The sequence below is a fragment of the Eumetopias jubatus genome, unplaced genomic scaffold (assembly GCF_037043125.1).
Source record: "Eumetopias jubatus isolate StellerSeaLion01/CBP00866 unplaced genomic scaffold, mEumJub1_p1.0 scaffold_12, whole genome shotgun sequence".
In the NCBI taxonomy this organism is placed as follows: Eukaryota; Metazoa; Chordata; class Mammalia; order Carnivora; family Otariidae; genus Eumetopias; species Eumetopias jubatus.
The window spans coordinates 33,769,115-33,787,790 of NW_028274818.1; the positions used below are offsets into that span (position 1 = coordinate 33,769,115).

The window sequence follows — 18,676 nt, forward strand, 5'->3', positions numbered from 1 at the left end:
GATACAGACTTACCATTATAGAATGAATAAGTCATGGAAATAAAATGTACAGTATAGGAAATGTAGTCAATGATATTGTATAGTGACAAGTGGTAGCTACACTTGTGGTGAGTAATAGCATAACATATAGAGATGGTGAATCACTGTGTTTTACACCTGAAACTAAGGTAACATGTATCAACTATACTCAAATTTCAAAAAATTTTAAAAATTAATAAAATTTAGGGGAAAAAATGAACCACAGATTTACATGTAAAACCCAAAACTGTAAGACTTTTGCAAGAAAACAAACAAAATATTTGTGACCTAGCCAAAGATTTCTTGAATACCACCCATAAAGCATGATCTTTTAAAGAAAAAAAAAGTTGGATGTTCCCAACTCAAAACTTCTGGTCTGCAAAAGAACTGTTAAAAGAATGGGAAAAAATGAGCAACAGACTGGGAGAAAATATTTGCAAAGCACATATCTGATAATGGACTTTTATCTATGATACATAAAGGATTCTCAAAGCTTAATAATTAAGAAGATACATAAAGAATTCTCAAAGCTTAACAATTTTTAAAAAATGAACAAAATATTTGAGTAGACCTATTTCAATAAACATGATATATGGATGGCAAAAAAGTACATGAAAAGTTTCTCAATATAATTAGTAATTATAGAAATGCGATTTAAAACCACAAAGAGATACCACTAAACACCTATTAGAATGACTGAAATTAAAAACAAATGACTAATACCAAGTACCAGCAACGATATAAAGCAATTGGAACTTTCATATATTGTTGGTAAGAATAAAAGTGGTATGACCATTTTGGAACCTATTTTTACATTTATTATAAAGTTAAACATATATTTACCATACAACTCATCAATCCAAGTAAAATGAAAACATGCTTGCATAGAAACCTGTGTGAGAATATTCAGCTGCCTTAGTTATAATCACCTCAGACTGGGAACAACCGATTTGTCCTTCAACTGGTGAAATGGATTAAAAAAAACAGGGGTACATCCATACAGTACAGGAATACTACTCAGCAATAAAAAGGAGTGAGCTCTAATCCATGCAGCAACAGGAAGGAATCTCAAAGGCATTATGCTAAGTGAAATAAGCCATACTCAGAGGCAGTGATCCCATTATGACATTCTGGAAAAGCAGCTGTATAGAGATAGAAAAGCGATCAGTGTTGGGCTGGTTGGTGAAGGTGGTTGTGGGGGTGGGTAGGGTTGATTCCAGAGTGGCATGAGGACATGTTGGGGGGTAATGGAACTTGTCTGTGTCTTTATTGTGGTAATTTCATGATTTTTTGCATTTGTCAGACCTAATACAGCTGGGTACTGGAAAGGGTGAGGTTTACGGTAGGTAAGTTGTGTCTAGCCAACATGAAGAAGCCATTGCCGGTAACAGCAGCTTAGCACAACAGTGCGAAACTCAGGGAACCTGAAGTCAGGAGAATTTGATTTGAAAAGAAATAATTAAAAAGAGAGAGAGAGACTTACAGACCTGTGGAAGAGTAGCAAGAAGTCAAGCATACATGCTGTGGGAGCTTCAGAAAGAGGAGAAAAAACAGGATGGACAACGATTTGAATAAATATTGGCCAAATATTAACCACATTTGTCCCCAAACGATAACGTCACAGAACCAAGAAAGTCAGGAACCCCCACTACACTAAACGCATCAGGGTAAAACTACTGAAAACAAAAGGTGTACGAAGAAAAGCAGTCGGGAAGAGGGGAGCATAAACGCCTGTCGCACTGTCCCCGACCCCAGTGTGAGTGACAGCTGACTTGTCCTGAGGAACGGTGGAGACTGGAAGACAGTATCTGCTAGTGTGCTGGATAAACTTAATCTAGAATTCTCCGTCAAGGAGAAATCTTTCAAAACTGAAGATGAGGAAATGAAACATTTGGAGATAAACCCAAGCCAAGGGAATCACGAGCCGACCTGCACTGTAGGAATTGCTACCGGAAGTTCCTCAGGCTGCGGGAAAGTCAGAATCCCTGGGAACAGGGCAAGAACAGTCCTCTGGTTGAAAAGGCTGTCCACTCTCTGGCCCTTCTCTCTTGCTCAGATTTAATGTCCTAAGATGTTCTGTTATACTCACTGCCCAGCCCTGTGGTTTTTGTCTTTGTTTCCAAATTCTCCTAAGCCCATTAATCGATTCTGAAATCAGTCCTATCAGGTCATGACTAGTAGTTTACCTCTTCAGAGGTAGAGTGGAATGGGAAATAGCAGAGCCCGCTGGTATGAGGCTCACTTGTATTTTAGGCCTGTGTGCTCATGTACTGGTTTACAGGGTAAAATGTGTTGTCTGAGCTCTGGGTTGCAGGCCTTTCCATTTCTTGAACTTCCCGGTTTGTGTATGTTGTTGCTACCTGAGCACTTCCTTTTTGCCTATCTTTGCATGGCTACCTGCTTTTCAACTTGTAAATGTGAGCTCAAATATTGCCTGCTCAGAAGGGTGTTTCCCACCTTTCTAGAAAAGCAGGGTATGCAATCAGTGTCAACATGACCTTCAGAAAGTCCCTAGAGCAAAGGAGGATCAAAAGTTGCTCTTGAACTTACCCCAGATTTGTATGTGGCAGTCAGGCCTTTCTCAAACCTTGTCAGTAACAGGAAAAAATGTAGGAAAGCCAATAAACTCTAATGCTAGTCTTTTCTAGATGGAAAAAAGTTATTAGATTTCTCTAAATCTGTTTCCCTGGAGTTAAAATGTACACACGTATGCAGGTTTCTTGGGTGTCTTTTTTTTTTTCTTTCTTTTATTTAATACCTTGCCTTTCATTCCTTGTATGTTTCTTCCTGCTGGGAATTATTAGTTTGTATATTTTTTTCTGCTCCTATGTTAGATCAGCTTTCCATTAATTATGGACTTTCTCCACTTTTCAGTGGTCAAATGTGATTATCCAGTAGTTGAACATGGAAGACTGGTATCAGGAATCAGAGACAAATATTCCTACCAAGCAGTGGTTCTATTTGAATGCCTCCCAGGCTTCTATCTTAATGGCAGCAACCCAGTGTTCTGTGGTGGGAGAAGTACCTGGGAGCCTGTGATGCCAAAATGTGTCAGAGGTACAAATGTCTTTTTCCATCTTTTTGTGTTAGCTTTTATTTCTTCTTCCATATCATTCAATATCAGTGATACTGAATCATTGAAAAGAGGAAATTTTACTACTTAACTCTGTCTTATATTTATTTCCATGATGGAGGCATGAGATAATATCTGTGTTGTGATTTTGTATGTTTTCATAGGGTCTTAACAGGGCATGTACCTCACACAGGTATATAAATTTCTCTTGTGTAGTATTTGTAAGAATGCATAGCGACCACTTTTAGAATAGATTGAAGCATGAGAATTTTTACATGAATAAGTCAAGAATGAAAGGCATAATTCATATAAATGAAAGCAGTAATTCCCAAGTAGTTGATCCTACATTATTTGGTTTTTCAGGATCGGTTTCTCCCAATGTAAAACCTCCAATTTTGAGTCATTCAGATTAGTACTTTCCTGCTTATATTTAACAAAAATCCTTTACAGTTGTTTTATACTCATTCATCATTTTTAGTAATGAAAGAATGAAGGACATGTTTATAGCCATTTTAGTTGTTATGTATAGTTATTCTAAAATTTTTTGGCATAGTCTGCAGATATAAACACGTATGTAAATTGGGCAAGTTACACAAAGTGTAAAAGGGATGCATTTAGCACTTAGCACAGTGCCTGGCATATAGGAAGCTCCTAAAGGTAGCTCATATGACTTATTGCATCACTCAGATTAATATTAGTAAACAGGAAGGTCTGTGGCTTCTATTTTTTAACATGTCATTGACTTTGCTGTTTATTCCTTTTAAAGGTGATCTGTTGGCTCCTTTAGGGTATCTTCCTGGTCTAGGACTGTGTCTCAGTTGCTGGACTGTAACCAGTTTAGTGTTTTTTGTTTTTGTTTTTATGTAGCACAATTTAAACTGGGAAATTTCTGCTATCTCCAGTAAAAGACCTGAATGTCTTCCCTCACCCCCACCCCTTCCCGCTTCATATAATTATTCTTTTTCTTTTTATTGGGCATTTATTTTTATTTGGCAATTGTACCTAAATTTCATAGCAACCAAAAGACAGGAAAAATCCTTATTCATTGAAATGAAATGGAGGATTTCTTGCAGGGACTGTGTCAGCTACTCTACTTAAGACTTGAAAGCTGATTTTGCTATAACGGAAGGAAATATCTTCCTGATTTCAGTGCTGCTATCTCTGGTCTCTCTTTGCCTCAGAAAGGAAGAGACAACAGGAGTAGTGGGAGGAGCATTAGCCTGGGCTGACCTCATCAGGGTCCTAGTTGGGCTCTGCTTACTCAAGTAACCTTATTTCTGTGGACTTCACTGTTTCACGAAGGTGTTGAACTCAAACAGATCATGAATACTGGCTTTTAATTTGTTTGTATATTTCCTATGGCCATATTATTTTAAAGGATTTGGGGAAATTATGCATATTAACATGGTAATGAGAATACTTCTTTTTATAATTCCTGTAAACCCAGTATCTGATAGCCTCCTTGTGTACTTTAGTTGAGTGCTGTGAGGTTTGGAAGGAAAGAAATGGTTTTTTGGTGGATTGATATATTAAGATTGCATATGAAATTTATACTCCTTGACCCATCCATGTTTACTCACATGGTCCTGGTGGCTATATGCACTGTGGTGTACTATGTTTGTTGATATGTTCTTTTGAAGGAGTTGAACCATGACCATTTCATAAAGGATTTATAAAACACTGATAGAGTTTAGGGTTTTTTTTAAGATTTTATTTATTCAAGAGAGAGAGAGAAATCACAAGCGGGGCAAGGGCAGAGAGAAAGGGAGAAGCAGGCTCCCCACTGAGCAAGGAGCCTGATGTGGGCAAGATCCCAGGACCCTGAGATCATGTCCTTAGCCAAAGGCAGACACTTAACTGACTGAGCCACCCAGGCGGCCTTAGAGTTTAGTTTTTGAAAGAATTGTGAGAAGAAGCTTATGAAGAGGAGAAACTACAGGGGTCTTTTTTAAAAAATAAAAATCAAAACTCTCCATGGGATTGTCAATCATTTTTTATCATCGGCTAGAGAAAGACTATATCAAAAGGATCAGCAACATATAATGGTGTTAAGGCAGATCTAAATGTGCAAATATGTTTTAAAGGGCCCAAGAAATAGTAGGCAGAAAGGAAAAAGATATAACTTTTTATGTAGTATGATACTACTTGGATGGTATTTTTTCTTAAGATATGTGTGTTTACTCTGAACACGTTATTTTTATGATTTACTATCAGTTAACTTCTAGGATTTCCATATAAAATACAAAGTTGTAGTGAACGTTCTTATATATGCATGCTTATATGCTTGTACAAATACATATTAGGTTAAATTCCCAGAAGTAGAATTGCAAAGTTTTGAAAGCATGTGTATTTTTCATTTTAAGAAATAATGAATCTTTTTAAAAAATAAAAAATCAACATTAAATCCATAATTTTATATTGATAAGGTGGGTGAATTGAATCAAATTTATTTTTTCTAGGTTTCAAGCCTACTCATCCAACCAAACCTCCAGTTTCAAAGTATCCAGGCACAGTAATTCTTTCTCTTGCTTATATTGTTAACAACTTTATAAGGTGATGAGTACAAAGTTATGTCTTATTCTAATTTGCATTTCTTTAATTATCAATGAAGCTGAACTTTTTTTTTGGTCTACATTGATTTATCCATACCCTTTGCTCATTTTTTAAAATTAGATTTCTAAAATATTTTTCTTGTTGATTTGTGAGAGCTCATTATAAGTTAAAGCCCTTTTAATATGAAGTGAACATTTTTTCAGGGGTGTTTTGGCCTTATTTTCACTAGTCTGTTTTCTTTTAAGATTTTTTATTGTATGCTATTAATTATAGATTGCTCTTTTTTAAGATTTTATCTATTTATTTGAGGGGGGGAGAGAATGCACAAGGAGGGGGTGGGGCAGAGGGAGAGGGAGAAGCAGGGAGCTTAGCAGGGAGCCTGACTCCATCCCAGGACCCCGGGATCATGACCTCAGCCAAAGGCAGACACTTAACTGACTGAGCCATCCAGGTGCCCCTAGATTGCTTTTTATAACTTTTTGTTGCATGAGAGGTATATGAATATATTTTTGTAAATTTTCAAACATTGTGAAAGTCAATGAGTAAAAAATTATCCTTTTTCTCTAGTCTACTACCTGAATTAATCACTGTTAATAGTTTAGGGTATTTCTTTATTTCTGTACATCAGCATCCTTAGATGTGTAGTTATAAATATAGTTGGGTATTTTTTCTTTTATCTTAAACAAAATTGACATCATATTGTATATATTTTTTTGAAACTTGGACTTTTTCCATTTAATGTTTTATATTGGGGTTCTATTTAGATTTACTGCCATTCTTTTCAATGAAGACTTTGAAATGTGTACCGTATTTATTTATTTCACTATTCTGTTAGTGGTCTTTTACATGTGTAGAAATTTTACATCAATATGTAGATGGATTAATAGATATAACCACCTTTTCCCTAATGGCTATGTGTGTTGTGTCTTTCTTATAAAAGCTTTAGATCTTCCTCATGCTACAACTTTATAAACATTTTAATCCTGAGTTCTGATTGCAGTCTTTGTATTTAAATCATTAGGGCATCTGAAAATCATTATGGTGTATGGAGTGAGATCGAGTTTCTCTCCCCTTAACCCACACCTACCCGGTGGCAAAGTGCAACATTTGTTGAATAAGTTGTTCTTTCTCCAACTGTTTTCAAGTGCCAATTGTTTTGTCATTAAATTAATAGTTGTTCCAGTCATCTTTGTTTCCTTGAACTCTAACCATTCTCATGACAGTACTGAATCATTTTTTTCCACTCTAATACTATGATCTGTTTTAATATCTGGCAGAATATTTCCTTTTCAGAAATGTTCAGACTGTTCTGTTAATTTTTCTAGATAAACTATTATATTTTATTACTATTTTAACCATTTTAAGTGTACACTTCAGTGGCATTATTGTATCCACATTGTTTGTAACCATCACTACTATCAACTTTTTCATAGTCTCAAATTGAAACATTGTACTCATTAAACAATAACTCTCAATTCCCCCCTTCCACCCAGCCCTGGTAAACATTCTGTTTTCTGTCTTTATGCATTTGACTAGTCTAGGTACTTCATAGAAATGGAATTATTTCTGCCTCATTTCACTTAGCATAATGTTTTCAAGGTTCATCCACCTTGTAGCATGTATCAGAACTTTATTCCTTTTTATGGCTGAATAATATTACATTGCTTTTTATATTTTGTTTATTCATTCATCTATTGATAGACATTTGGGTTGTTTCCACATTTTGGCTACTCTGAGTAATATTTCTCTGAATATTGGCTTTCAAGTGTTTGGATCCTGTTCTCAGTGGTAAACTTGAAAATTGAAAATTTTCAATTTTGAGTCCCTGGTTAACAGTTTTGGGGTGCTGTATACCTAGGAGTAGAATTGCTGGTTATATAATAATTCTATGTTTACATTTTTGAGGAACAACCATACTGTCTTCCACAGTGGATGTACATTTTACATTCCCACCAGCAATGCACAAGAGTTCCAATTTCCTCACCTCTGCCAATGCATATTATTTTCTGCTTTTTGATAATAACCATCATAATGTATGTTAGGTAATATACGAGGTAGAATCTCATTGTGGTTTTTATTTGCATTTCCCTAACAATTAGTAATGTGTTGCGGAACTTTTCCTGTGCTTATTGACCACCTGTATATCTTTTTTGGAGAAATGTCTTTTCAAGTCCTTTGTCCATTTTTGATGGGTTGTGGTTCTTTTGTTTTTGTTTTGAGTTTTAGGAGTTCATTTTATATTTTGGATATTAATCCCTTATTATATGAGTTTCAGATACTTTCTCCCATTCTGTTGGTTGCTTTTTCACTCTATTGTTAGTGTTCTTTGATGTACAAAAGTCTTGAGGTTTGATGTAGTCTAAGTTATGTTTTTTCTTTTGTTGCCTATGCTTTTGGTGTCACATTCAATAAATCATTGCCAGATCCAACATCATGAAGCATGTAGTCTTATTTTCTTCTAAGGGTTTTATAGTTTTAGATCTTTAGGGTCTTTGATCCATTTTGAATTAATTTTTGTATTTGGTGAATGGCAAGAGTTAAAATTCATCCTTTTGTGTATGTGGTTATCCAGTTTTCAAAACCATTTGTGAAAAAGATTGCTCTTTCCCTATTGAATGTTGTCAGCACCCTTGTGGAGAATTACTTAACTATATACCCAAAGGTTTATTTTGTGGCTTCTATTCCATTGGTCTGTAGGTCTGTCTTTATGCCAGCACCATTCTGTTTTGGTTATTGTAGCTTTATAGTACGTTTTGAAATCAGGAAGTATGAGTCCTTTCAACTTTGCTTTCTCTTTTCAAGATTGCCTAGTCCCTTGAGATTCTGTATGAATTTTCAGATGGATTTTTCTTTTTCTGCAAAGAGCATCATTAGGATTTTGATAGGGCTTGCACTTCATCTGTAGATTGCTTTGTATCATATTTACATCTTAACATTAGTAGGTCCTCCAATCCACAAATACAGGGATTGCTTTCCCTTTATTTCTGTCTTTATAAATTTCTTTCTGCAATATTTTATAGTTTTCAGTGTACAAATCTTTTACCTCCTTTGTCATGTTTATTCCAAAGTCTTTTACTCTTTTTGATTCAACTATAAATGGAATTGTTTTCTTAATTTCCTTTTTAGGTTGCTTAATGTTAGTGTGTAGAAATGCAATTGATTTTCACATGTCGATTTTGTATCCTGCAACTTTACTGAATTCATTTATTAGTTCTACCAGGCCTGTGGTGTGTGTGTGTGCATGTGTGTGTAATCTTTAGTTTCCTATGTAAAGATCATGTCACCTATGAACAGAGATCATTTTATTTCTTCCCAATTTAAATGCTTTTTATTTCTTTTTTAACTAATTGTTCTGATATGAACTTGCAATATTATGTTGAATAGAAGTGGCAAACACAGGCACCCTGTCCTGTTCCTGATCTTAAGGGAAAAACTTTAGTCTTTCGCCATTAAATATGATGTTGGCCATGCGTTTTTCTTAAGTGGCTTTTGTTACGTTGAAGAGTCTTTCTGTTCCAGATCAACTTCTAAATTGTTTTGAAGTCCTCCTCTATTTCTGATTTTAGTCATTTTACTAATTTCCTTAGTAACAAACCCTAAATTCTACAATGTGTAGAATCATGTTGAATTCAGGCTAATTTTGAGGATATAGTAGTGATAAATTTGCTTCCTATACCACAGAATATTGTCACAGGAAATATGGACAGGAAGAAGATTGTTGATGACATCAAATATAAATTTATAATTTATGATACCACTTTTATGGACAAACATTAAGGAAAATGAAGTTATAAGTAGGTTTATACAAAGGCAAAAAATAAAACCAGTGAATTTATGGATCTTTAAGCTTTAGTCTGTCTTTCTTTTTTAACTTATTTCCATTTTTTTCCCTAGGCTATCCCGAGCCCAACGACCCACTAATACTTGAAGACTTTGAGGAATTAGGTATTATTTTGGCTACTAATTACTCTGCATTATGAGGCCTTGGAGTTCTACGTGGACATATCTATCGTGTTCCAATCATTTGTAGTTAACGAAGGAACAAAGTTCCACAAAATTTGACATTTACTAGTTTACATTTTAGTAGTCCAGATAACATGATAAACGTAAGTGGTACTGTGTATGGAGATTTGTAGGTAATTTCCTCTAATCTAGGGAATTCTGATAGTCCTGGCTTTACTAAATAACCTGGTGTGGTACCAACAGCACAAAATAATGAAAAGTCAGGTTCCGGTGAAGAGTTTCACAAGATGGATCCTAAACCTGGACTCTGATTAGAAGGGTTCTATGATCAGAATGAGTTGCACACACTAGCGCTCACGCTAAAACTAGACCGAGGAGCAACTTCTTTGCAGTAGCGTATAGATGATCTGATCAGAGTTAAATGCAACTACCCCCTGGGACCCTTGTGTGCTCAGTCTTCAAACTGTTTTCATTTTTTCTCAGATGCAGGAATCATTGCTGTGATTGTCCTTACTATTCGTAAGTAGCCTGAACATTGATGCAACTTAATCAAAATATGACTGCAAAGAAGTGCATTATTTTTTTTTTAAGATTTTATTTATTTATTTATTTGTCAGAGAGAGAGTGCGTGCACACAAACAGGGGAAGGGGCAGGCAGGGCAGGCAGAGGGTGAAGCAGGCTCCCCACTGAGCAGGGAGCCCAATGCAGGACTCGATCCCAGGACCCCGGGATCATGACCTGAGCCAAAGGCAGATGCTTAACTGACTGAGCCACCTGGGCGCCCCTCGAAGTGCATTACTTTTTAAATGACTTTTCAGTTTCTATAGTTTCAATAGCTTGAAATGAAGTCCACCAGTCTAGAATAACCTGACCTTGTATATGATACACTACATTTTGCTGGTGAATGTATATTCTTTTATACTGTACATGTCCACTTATTAAAAAACCCTAAATACTACAATGCGTTTTCAGGATGACTGGTCATGAGTTTGCATTCCAAAGATGCTTTGGGTAATTTTCTAAACTAAACAAGGATTCTTCTCTGGCTTCCTGTGGACTATTCAAGTGACTCCAGGGAATGGGCTTTAGATAGTAAAAGAGTCCAGATGAATAGATATGTGCTTAAATAAAATAACATTTTCTAACTACTGAATGCAACCAACACTTACTTATTTCTACTGCTAAATTTTGAATCTTGACACGCAGCTCTCAGAGTTTTATGTCCTTTGTTTCCTGGTCTCTTGCAGTTGTTGGCCTTGTGGTACTTTGCACCTGCCTGTATAGATGTTTTCAAAGGGAGAAGAAAGGGTAAATAAAAGCATGTTCCTTCTAACTAACTCATGGTCCTTCTCAGTCTTGACGTCATTTTGTGCAGCTTTTCTGTTTGTCCCGCATACCGTCTTTTTTTCGAAACTGCGCTTGCATGGGGGCGCCATCCTGGCTGCATGTGTTTACTGCAACGACCTCAGGCTGCTCTTACTGCCCCTGCAGTCAGAGGACTCTGTGCAGAGTGGCCGTGGCTATTAGGACTGCAAGAAACGTTTCTGTGGGATTTGAGAGTTAGGTTCTGTAGCAGATCACGGACCATTATGGGGCCTTCCCCACCCAGCTTTACCCTGTGTCCTACATTGCACTGATGGCTAAGACAAAATTTAGAACGGCTCACTGTGGAGGCTTGGACAGTTGTATTCCTTGGAATTTGTATGATCAAAGTTTCCATTTGTCTGTGTAACTTAGGTAATTGTAAGAAGCTACATAGGTTCTCATTCACATTCCCAATTTGATTTGTTTTTATGTAGAGTTGTTACTTATACTTGTTGAACTGGGGAAGGAAAAACAGCACTATTTGATTTCCCTCTTATGTTCTCTTAATTTACTAGGTTGCAGTAAAACTGATAGGATTAAACTAAACATTACTGAGGGTTAAGATTTACAAGGCACCTCATTATCTTTGTTTTTTTATCTTTGTTTTTTCTATAAAACTGAAAAAAGAGGAGGCTTATAATAGAAAAAATTTGTACAAGTATCTATAGAAAATAGGGTTTTTAAGCATCAAACAAATTTTAATGAAATGTCTTTCAATTTAGTAAAAGACTTAGAACAAATCCTAGAGCATAGACCAAGATTAGGTGCTTTGAAACTTCTGATTTTTTAGTGATTTTTAGTCATTTTCTTTCCCCGTAGCTTTGGAAATAGCTTTAACATCAAACCTAATAATTTTAGGGACACCTGGGTGGCTCAGTTGGTAAAGCATCTGCCTTCGGCTCAGGTCATGATCCCAGGGTCCTGGGATCGAGTCCCACATCGGGCTCTCTGCTTGGCGGGGAGCCTGCTTTTCCTTCTCCCTCTGCCTGCCATTCACCCTGCTTGTGTTCTCTCACTCTCTCTGACAAATTAAATAAATAAAATTAAAAAAAAAACTAATAATTTTAGGACTCTTGGTATTCATGGTTTTATGATATATTTTCCTTTATATTAATCCTCTGGTTTAGGCTATGTAAAAAAAGTACATTCGTTACACATAAAGAACTCAAACTTTTTCTGTTATTGGTTATCTTTTTTAAACCACAATGCCTTTGTTTGAATATTCAATCTTATATTTGTAGAACACATGATATGCATTTTGGATTTCTCAATCAGTAGTACATTTTTTAAGTCACATATACACAATAGCGTGGGTAGGGAATATTGTCAGTGGAATAATTTTACAAGTCCAAAAGTTTTGTGTAGAAATAAATTCTCAAGAAAGGAAAACAAAATAGCTTTCTGCTCCTTACTTTCCTTTTTTTGTTTAAATTCTCTGCCTGAAAATACTTACTGGGTCCTTAACAAGTATTACTCAAACTCTCTCTAGCTACCAGTTAGTGGGTCTTGTAATCTGAGCCTCTCGTTTAACATGGCAACATAAGAGGATCCTGAACTCACCTCCTCTCATACACACGGAATCTACAGCTGCATACAGAACAGTTCCCTCTGAAAGAAATCTGAAAACTAACTTGATGGCCTCCTACACATTGGGTGGATAAAAAACCCACATCCAGGGGCACCTGGGTGGCTCAGTTGGTTGAACGGCTGCCTTCGGCTCAGGTCATGATCCCAGAGTCCCGGGATCGAGTCCCACATCGGGCTCCCTGCTGAGCGGGGAGTCTGCTTCTCCCTCTGACCCTACCCCTCTTCAGCTCTCTCTCTCCCTCACTCTCTCTCTCAAATAAATAAATAAAATCTTAAAAAAAAAAAAAACCCACATCCAGGGGCGCCTGGCTGGCTCAGTCGGTGGAGCATCTGACTCTTGATCTTGGGGTGTGAATTGAAGCCCCACGTGGGGCATGGAGCCTACTTTAAAAAACAAAACAAAACAAAACAAAAATGCACATCAAAATGGGTAGAAGAGACTGAGATAGTATCTCACCATAAAATCCTCCCCAAATGTGGTAACCCACAGTCAGGCGGGAACTCACAACTCTGAGCTTCTTCCTGGAAAGGAAAATGTTTGAACCCCACATCTGGCACCCCACCTTTTAAGACGTGCACCTGAGAGATGGGTCCACAAAACATCTAGCTTGAAAGCCAATGGGGCTTATGTCTACAAGGCTATAGCAAACCAAGAAACAGTTCTTAAAGTGCCCGTGTGGATTTACTTTGGCTAACCCCCAGGTACAGTGGAGAGGCAGCTGACTGAAATGCCTGGTCCTTCTGTGAAAGAGACCTATTTGCTTGTGTTAAAAGCTTTGGGCTGAAGGGCAGATATCTAATGTCACACACACCTAGGACCCAGCTGAAATACTCTTCAAAGCTCATGGAGGCTGGAGGGCCCCATCTTCCTGCCATCCCTCTGCCTGGCTCTCAGCTGCTGGTATCTTTCAGAAGGGAGCTTGTGCACACATCCGGGTCTCTGGTGTTTATAGCTGTCACCCAGGGAACACCCCTTGATCGCCTGGCACTGGGACCATAACAGAGAAGGAGCTGTTAACTGGCCACGCCCCAGGACACAGCACAGAGGCAGCAGTCTGAAATGCACCCCCAGTCTTTCTGGAAAGGAGGCCTATTAGCATACCTGTGTCCATGAGGCCTGAGGGACAGGCTTCTATCAAAACACACGGCTGGCTCTGGTCCTCTCCAGAGACCTTGGAGAGCCCACACTATCTTCCGCCGTCCCTCTGCCAGACTCCACATTGCTAGGAGCTCGTGCACCTGACTGGTGGCCTGCGGGCCTTATATCGGCAGGTCACACAGGGCTGTAACAAATGGAAAAACTGTTGTCAACCACTGCCCAGTCCAGGACGTAGCACAGAGGTGGCCGACTGAAGTCATCCCTGTCTTTCTGCGACAGGCCTTTTAGCTTATCTGCGGAGCTGTGGCCTAAGGAACTGGCTTCTAATGAAACACACGTGGGGGAGCCCAAGACAGATCCTCTCCAGAGACTGAGAGACTGACAGGGACCATCTTCGAACTCCTTCTACCCTGCCCCAGGTTGTCCGTGTCTCTGGGAAAGAACCTTGTGTGCACGGCTGACACCCCAGCTTTTGTGGCTACTACCCACAGGACACATCCCTTGATAACCGGCCCTGGAGGTCAGCGGGACGGTAGCAAAGGAACAGTTCTTAACTGACTGTCACCACAGGGCCCAGTGCAAAGGGAGCACACAGAAACATCCATTGCCCAGCGTTCCCCCAAAAGAGGTATATTTGCATATACTGGCACCCGAGGGGTTGGCTTGCAACCAGCCTGTGTGCTGACTGGGATCTTCCTCTCCCGGACACTGAGAAGTCTTGACACACCCTCAACTCCTGAGAGCCACTGACAACAAAGTAGGCTGCTAGGACAATCCCAAAGGTTTGAGAGACAACCAAGAGCTAGGACAGGGTTGAACAGTTAAGTTATATCCCCCACACCAGGGTGCTGCTTTAGGACTGGGAGAGCTGTTTTATCGAACGCCTAGAAACCAACAAGGTCAAGGAAAATGAAGAAACAAAGGAATATGTTCCAAATGAAAGAACAAGATAAAGCCTCGAAAAAAGGTCATAGTGAAATGGAATTAGTGATTCACCTGTTCATCAATAGATGAGTGGATAATGAAACAGTGGTACATATGCAATGGGATATTATTCAGCCATTAAAAAAGGAGGAAATCTTGCTATTTGTGAAAACATGGATGGACGTTGAGGGCATTTTGCTGAGTGCAATAAGACGGAGAATACAAATAGCATATGATCTCACTTATATGTGGTCTTTAAAAAAAAAAAAATACAACAACAGCTAGATACAGGGAACAGATTAGTGGTTGCCGAGGCGGGTGGCAGGGGTGGGTGAGGGAGGTCAAAAAGGTACAAACTTCCAGTTACAAATAAGTCACAGAATGTAATGCACAGCATGGTAATATGGTTAATAATACTGTATTGCATATTTGAAAGTTGCTAAGAGTAGATCTTAAAAGTTTTCATAACAAGAAAAAAAAATTTAACTATGGTGATGGATGTTAACTAGATTTATTCATGGCAATAATTTTGCAAATTTACAAATCTCACATGATTATGTTGTATACCTAAAACTAATATGTTATATGTAAATTATACCTCAGTTTTTCTTTAAAAAAATGGGCAAACAATATGAATACACATTCTTCCAAAGAAAACAAAGAAATTGCCAACAGGTGTATGAAAAGATACTCAACATCACTAAATATCTGGGAAATGCAAATCAAAACCATCAGGAGATATCATCTCACAACTGTTAGAATGGCTATTGTCAAAAAGATATGACAGTAGTTGGCGAGGATCATGAGAAAGGGGAACCCTTGGGCACTATTGGTGGGAATGTAAATTAGTGTACCATATGGAAAATAGTATGGAGGTTCCTGAAAAAATTAAAAATAGAGTTAACTTACTCATCAATTCCATTTATGGGTATTGATCTTGAGAGGATATCACTGTTTTGAAAATATATCTGCACACCAGTGTTCTTTGCAACATTATTTACAATAAGATATGAAAACAACCTAAATGTCCATCAATGCGTAAATGGATAAAGAAAATATGGTGTATATGTATATACTACATATATGTATATTATGGAATATTGTACATATAAATATGTAATGGAATATTATATATAATTCCATAACCATTATATAGATTCCATCATCTGATGATATATTATTCAGTCATAAAAAAAGAAATCCGGCCATTTGTGACAGTATGGATGGACCTTCAAGCATTAGGCCAAGTGAAATAAATCAGAGAAAGACTAATACTTTATGATATCACTTACATGTGGAACCTTAAGAAAATGAACTCATCGATACAGAGAAAAGTAGTGGATGCTGGAGATGGGGTGGGGTGGGGGAGGATGAGGGAAATGGGTGTTAGTTGAATTGAGTGAAGGTGGTCAATAGGTACAGACTTCCAGTTTGTAGGATGTACTGCATCGCTGAGGATTTAATTTACAGAATGGTGACTATAGTTAATAATACTGTATGACATATTTGAAAGATGCTAAGGGAATGGATCTTTAAAGTGTCACACACACACAATATATTTGTGACTGTGTGGTGATGGATGTTAACTAAACTAATTGTGATCATTTTGCAATATATACGTTTCTCAAATTATGTGTCCATCTAAAGCTAAAACAATGGTCTATGTCAATTATCTTTCAATTTTTTTAAAGGCCATAACGTTACCACTTACCATCCAAATTTTCTTTGTAAACAGAAAATTGCAATAATAAAATTTTTAAATATTTTCAGAAAATATATCTTCAACCAGTGCAATGTACTTAATTCTATATATAGTAGCATAATTTGGAGGGAAAAGAGTTTTAAAAAAATAGTGTGAGGGGAAATTCATAAATGCCTATGAGCTAATTTATGAAGTATATAGAAATCTTTTAGGATATATATTACCCTTTTCCTGACAGGAACATACTCAGTTAGAAATTCAGTATTATAGAATGGCTTTATCAATTTTAGATTCTCTAGATTATTTGACGTCAAGACATTGAACTATCTTATCTAACTCTTTAGGTTCTATGTTGTTTCAAAGCTGAAGTCTCTAATGCGGGTTGGTGGTATACCTTTCTCCTTTAGAATCTAGAGCAATGCTTCTAAAATGTTCGTGTGCACACTGATCACCTGGGGTCTTGTTAAAAATGCAGATTCTGAGTCATTAAGTCTGGTGCAGTGCCTGATATTTTCAATCTATCATGAGCGCCCAGCGATGTTGCTGCTCTCCTGGGCTACACTCTGAGTAACGAGAGGGGGTGACTTTATGGATATGCTCACATTCTTGAAATTTGAAGAAACACCATAAAGCTTGGGAAATTTTTTATCCTGTTTAAGATAATTGGACTTTTGAAAGATTTCCTATGAGTTTGTTTTGAAAGAGTGTGGGCTAATATTTACCTTTACTTGCTGTGTTTAAAAAAGTAAAGATTTCTGTTAGATTCTTTGCACTGCTTGATGTCCCTCACCTTCCTCCCTGAAACGGAGTGTTGTTGCCTCAGAAACTTCCTTATGAGACTGTAAAGTGTATGCAGTAACTGCTGTGTTCCTAGGGGGTAACTCTGGAAGCAGGGCACTAGGCACAGACCGTCCTAAATTGCTGCCAAAACTTGTTCCAAATGGATTTTGATTTAAACTTGTATTTGTGATGACTTGGGAACACAGTTACCCTTCCGTGACCTCCACCCCAAAGTACAAAGATCGTGTAAGTCATTTTTCAGGCCATCAAACATCTCTGAACGATTTGATGAACGTGGCCCCACGCTGAAGGGTCCTGCGAGGGTTGTCTGTTCCTCAGTCTCAGCTAGGAATAGAATGGGATCCCGGGCGCGTGAAATGGGCCCCACCCACACACCCCTTCCTCTTTCCTTCGGGTTTCCTTTCTTACCTCATTTGCGGCCATACTTTCTCATCCGGGGATCATCAGCTCTTGCCTGGCGCTTTGCTACTGCTTGAGTCCTGTCTGTCTTGGCAAGACTGTGCGGCTCCAGAAAACAGATGCCTTTGCTTGACATCAGTGTGTTCACATACGGGTGGTGATTTTCATTTAATAAATGTATGATTCTCTCTACTCTGGTGACATCATCCCTGGAGAAGTGAGAGTTTGCTGAAGTCCATTAGAATTATTTACATACTTTGTGTGTTTTATTACCAGTGACTCAGTAGTTCTCCTGGTTTTTTTCTGTTAAGAATATTTATTATTTGGTAGAATTTAAACCTATTTTTATAATAATGACTGAGCCAGTAACTTTGTAATTTTTAAGCCATCAGTGCTTAAATGAAGGTTATAGAGGTTGGGGATTCACTCCGAGTGGCCAGATCAGGCAGCGGGGAGTGTAGTGACGTGGGGCAAACAACCGAAGGATCAAATCAACTTGAACGTTTTTCTACTTGGCTCTCCAATTCTTGAGCTTTCAACAAACTCTTCAAAATATTTTAAAGAACCAATAAATAAGAAAGGATTTCTTGAGATGTCAGGTAGTAAGTTCTACAGAACTCTTCCCTCAGTGGGAAAGCAGATGTGCCTCAGGAAGGGACTGTACTCAGTGCATCTGAAAATGTCTGCCTTGTCATAAAATTGACTTCTCAGACAATATCGCATGGACTTAATATATGCTGTGGGTATTCCCTCTAAATTTAAGGTGTGAGAGACAAGGACTCTGTCCTCACAGAGAGTTTACATTATTCACATCAGGCCAAATGGTTTCAGGGGTAAACATTGCACAGAAATTTAAACTCAGTTCAACTGCAGGGAAGAAAAATGTCCTTTTTCAGAAGTCAAAATACATTTTACTTAATTTTGTAAATGCAATTAACTTCAACTCATGTAAACTTAACTCTGTAAAGGCATTTATTTGTTTTCCATTACCAGAATATTTCTAGCATATGAAAGAAACCAACAAAGTTTAGATTTTGCAACCCTGAATTGCATTGCCTTAGAACCTTTGAGCCTCACTGCCCTCTGTCCTAATGAAATGAATTGGAAGTGTTCCTCCCTTTGTGCCAGACTGTGTGTCTACACAGCCGGGAAGAGAGGAGATATGTATCCTCCTACTTATAACGTGAGGTG

The 18,676-nt window shown here is 37.8% G+C and overlaps 1 protein-coding gene across 23 annotated transcripts in view; it reads left to right on the plus strand.

Moving 5' to 3' along the window:
* LOC148162790 (membrane cofactor protein-like) overlaps positions 1-18,676 on the plus strand; it is a 58,498-nt gene that overhangs the window by 16,446 nt on the left and 23,376 nt on the right. For 11 of the 23 annotated variants that reach the window (XM_088016977.1, XM_088016974.1, XM_088016970.1 and 8 more), the window contains exons 6-9: positions 2,893-3,075; positions 5,551-5,598; positions 9,539-9,589; positions 10,091-10,126. In XM_088016977.1, coding sequence (XP_087873103.1) covers positions 2,893-3,075; positions 5,551-5,598; positions 9,539-9,589; positions 10,091-10,126 — 318 coding nt within the window. Of the gene's footprint in view, positions 1-2,892; positions 3,076-5,550; positions 5,645-9,538; positions 17,957-18,676 lie in introns of those variants that run through there. The other 12 variants (XM_088016990.1, XM_088016989.1, XM_088016988.1 and 9 more) reach the window with 10 other exon arrangements.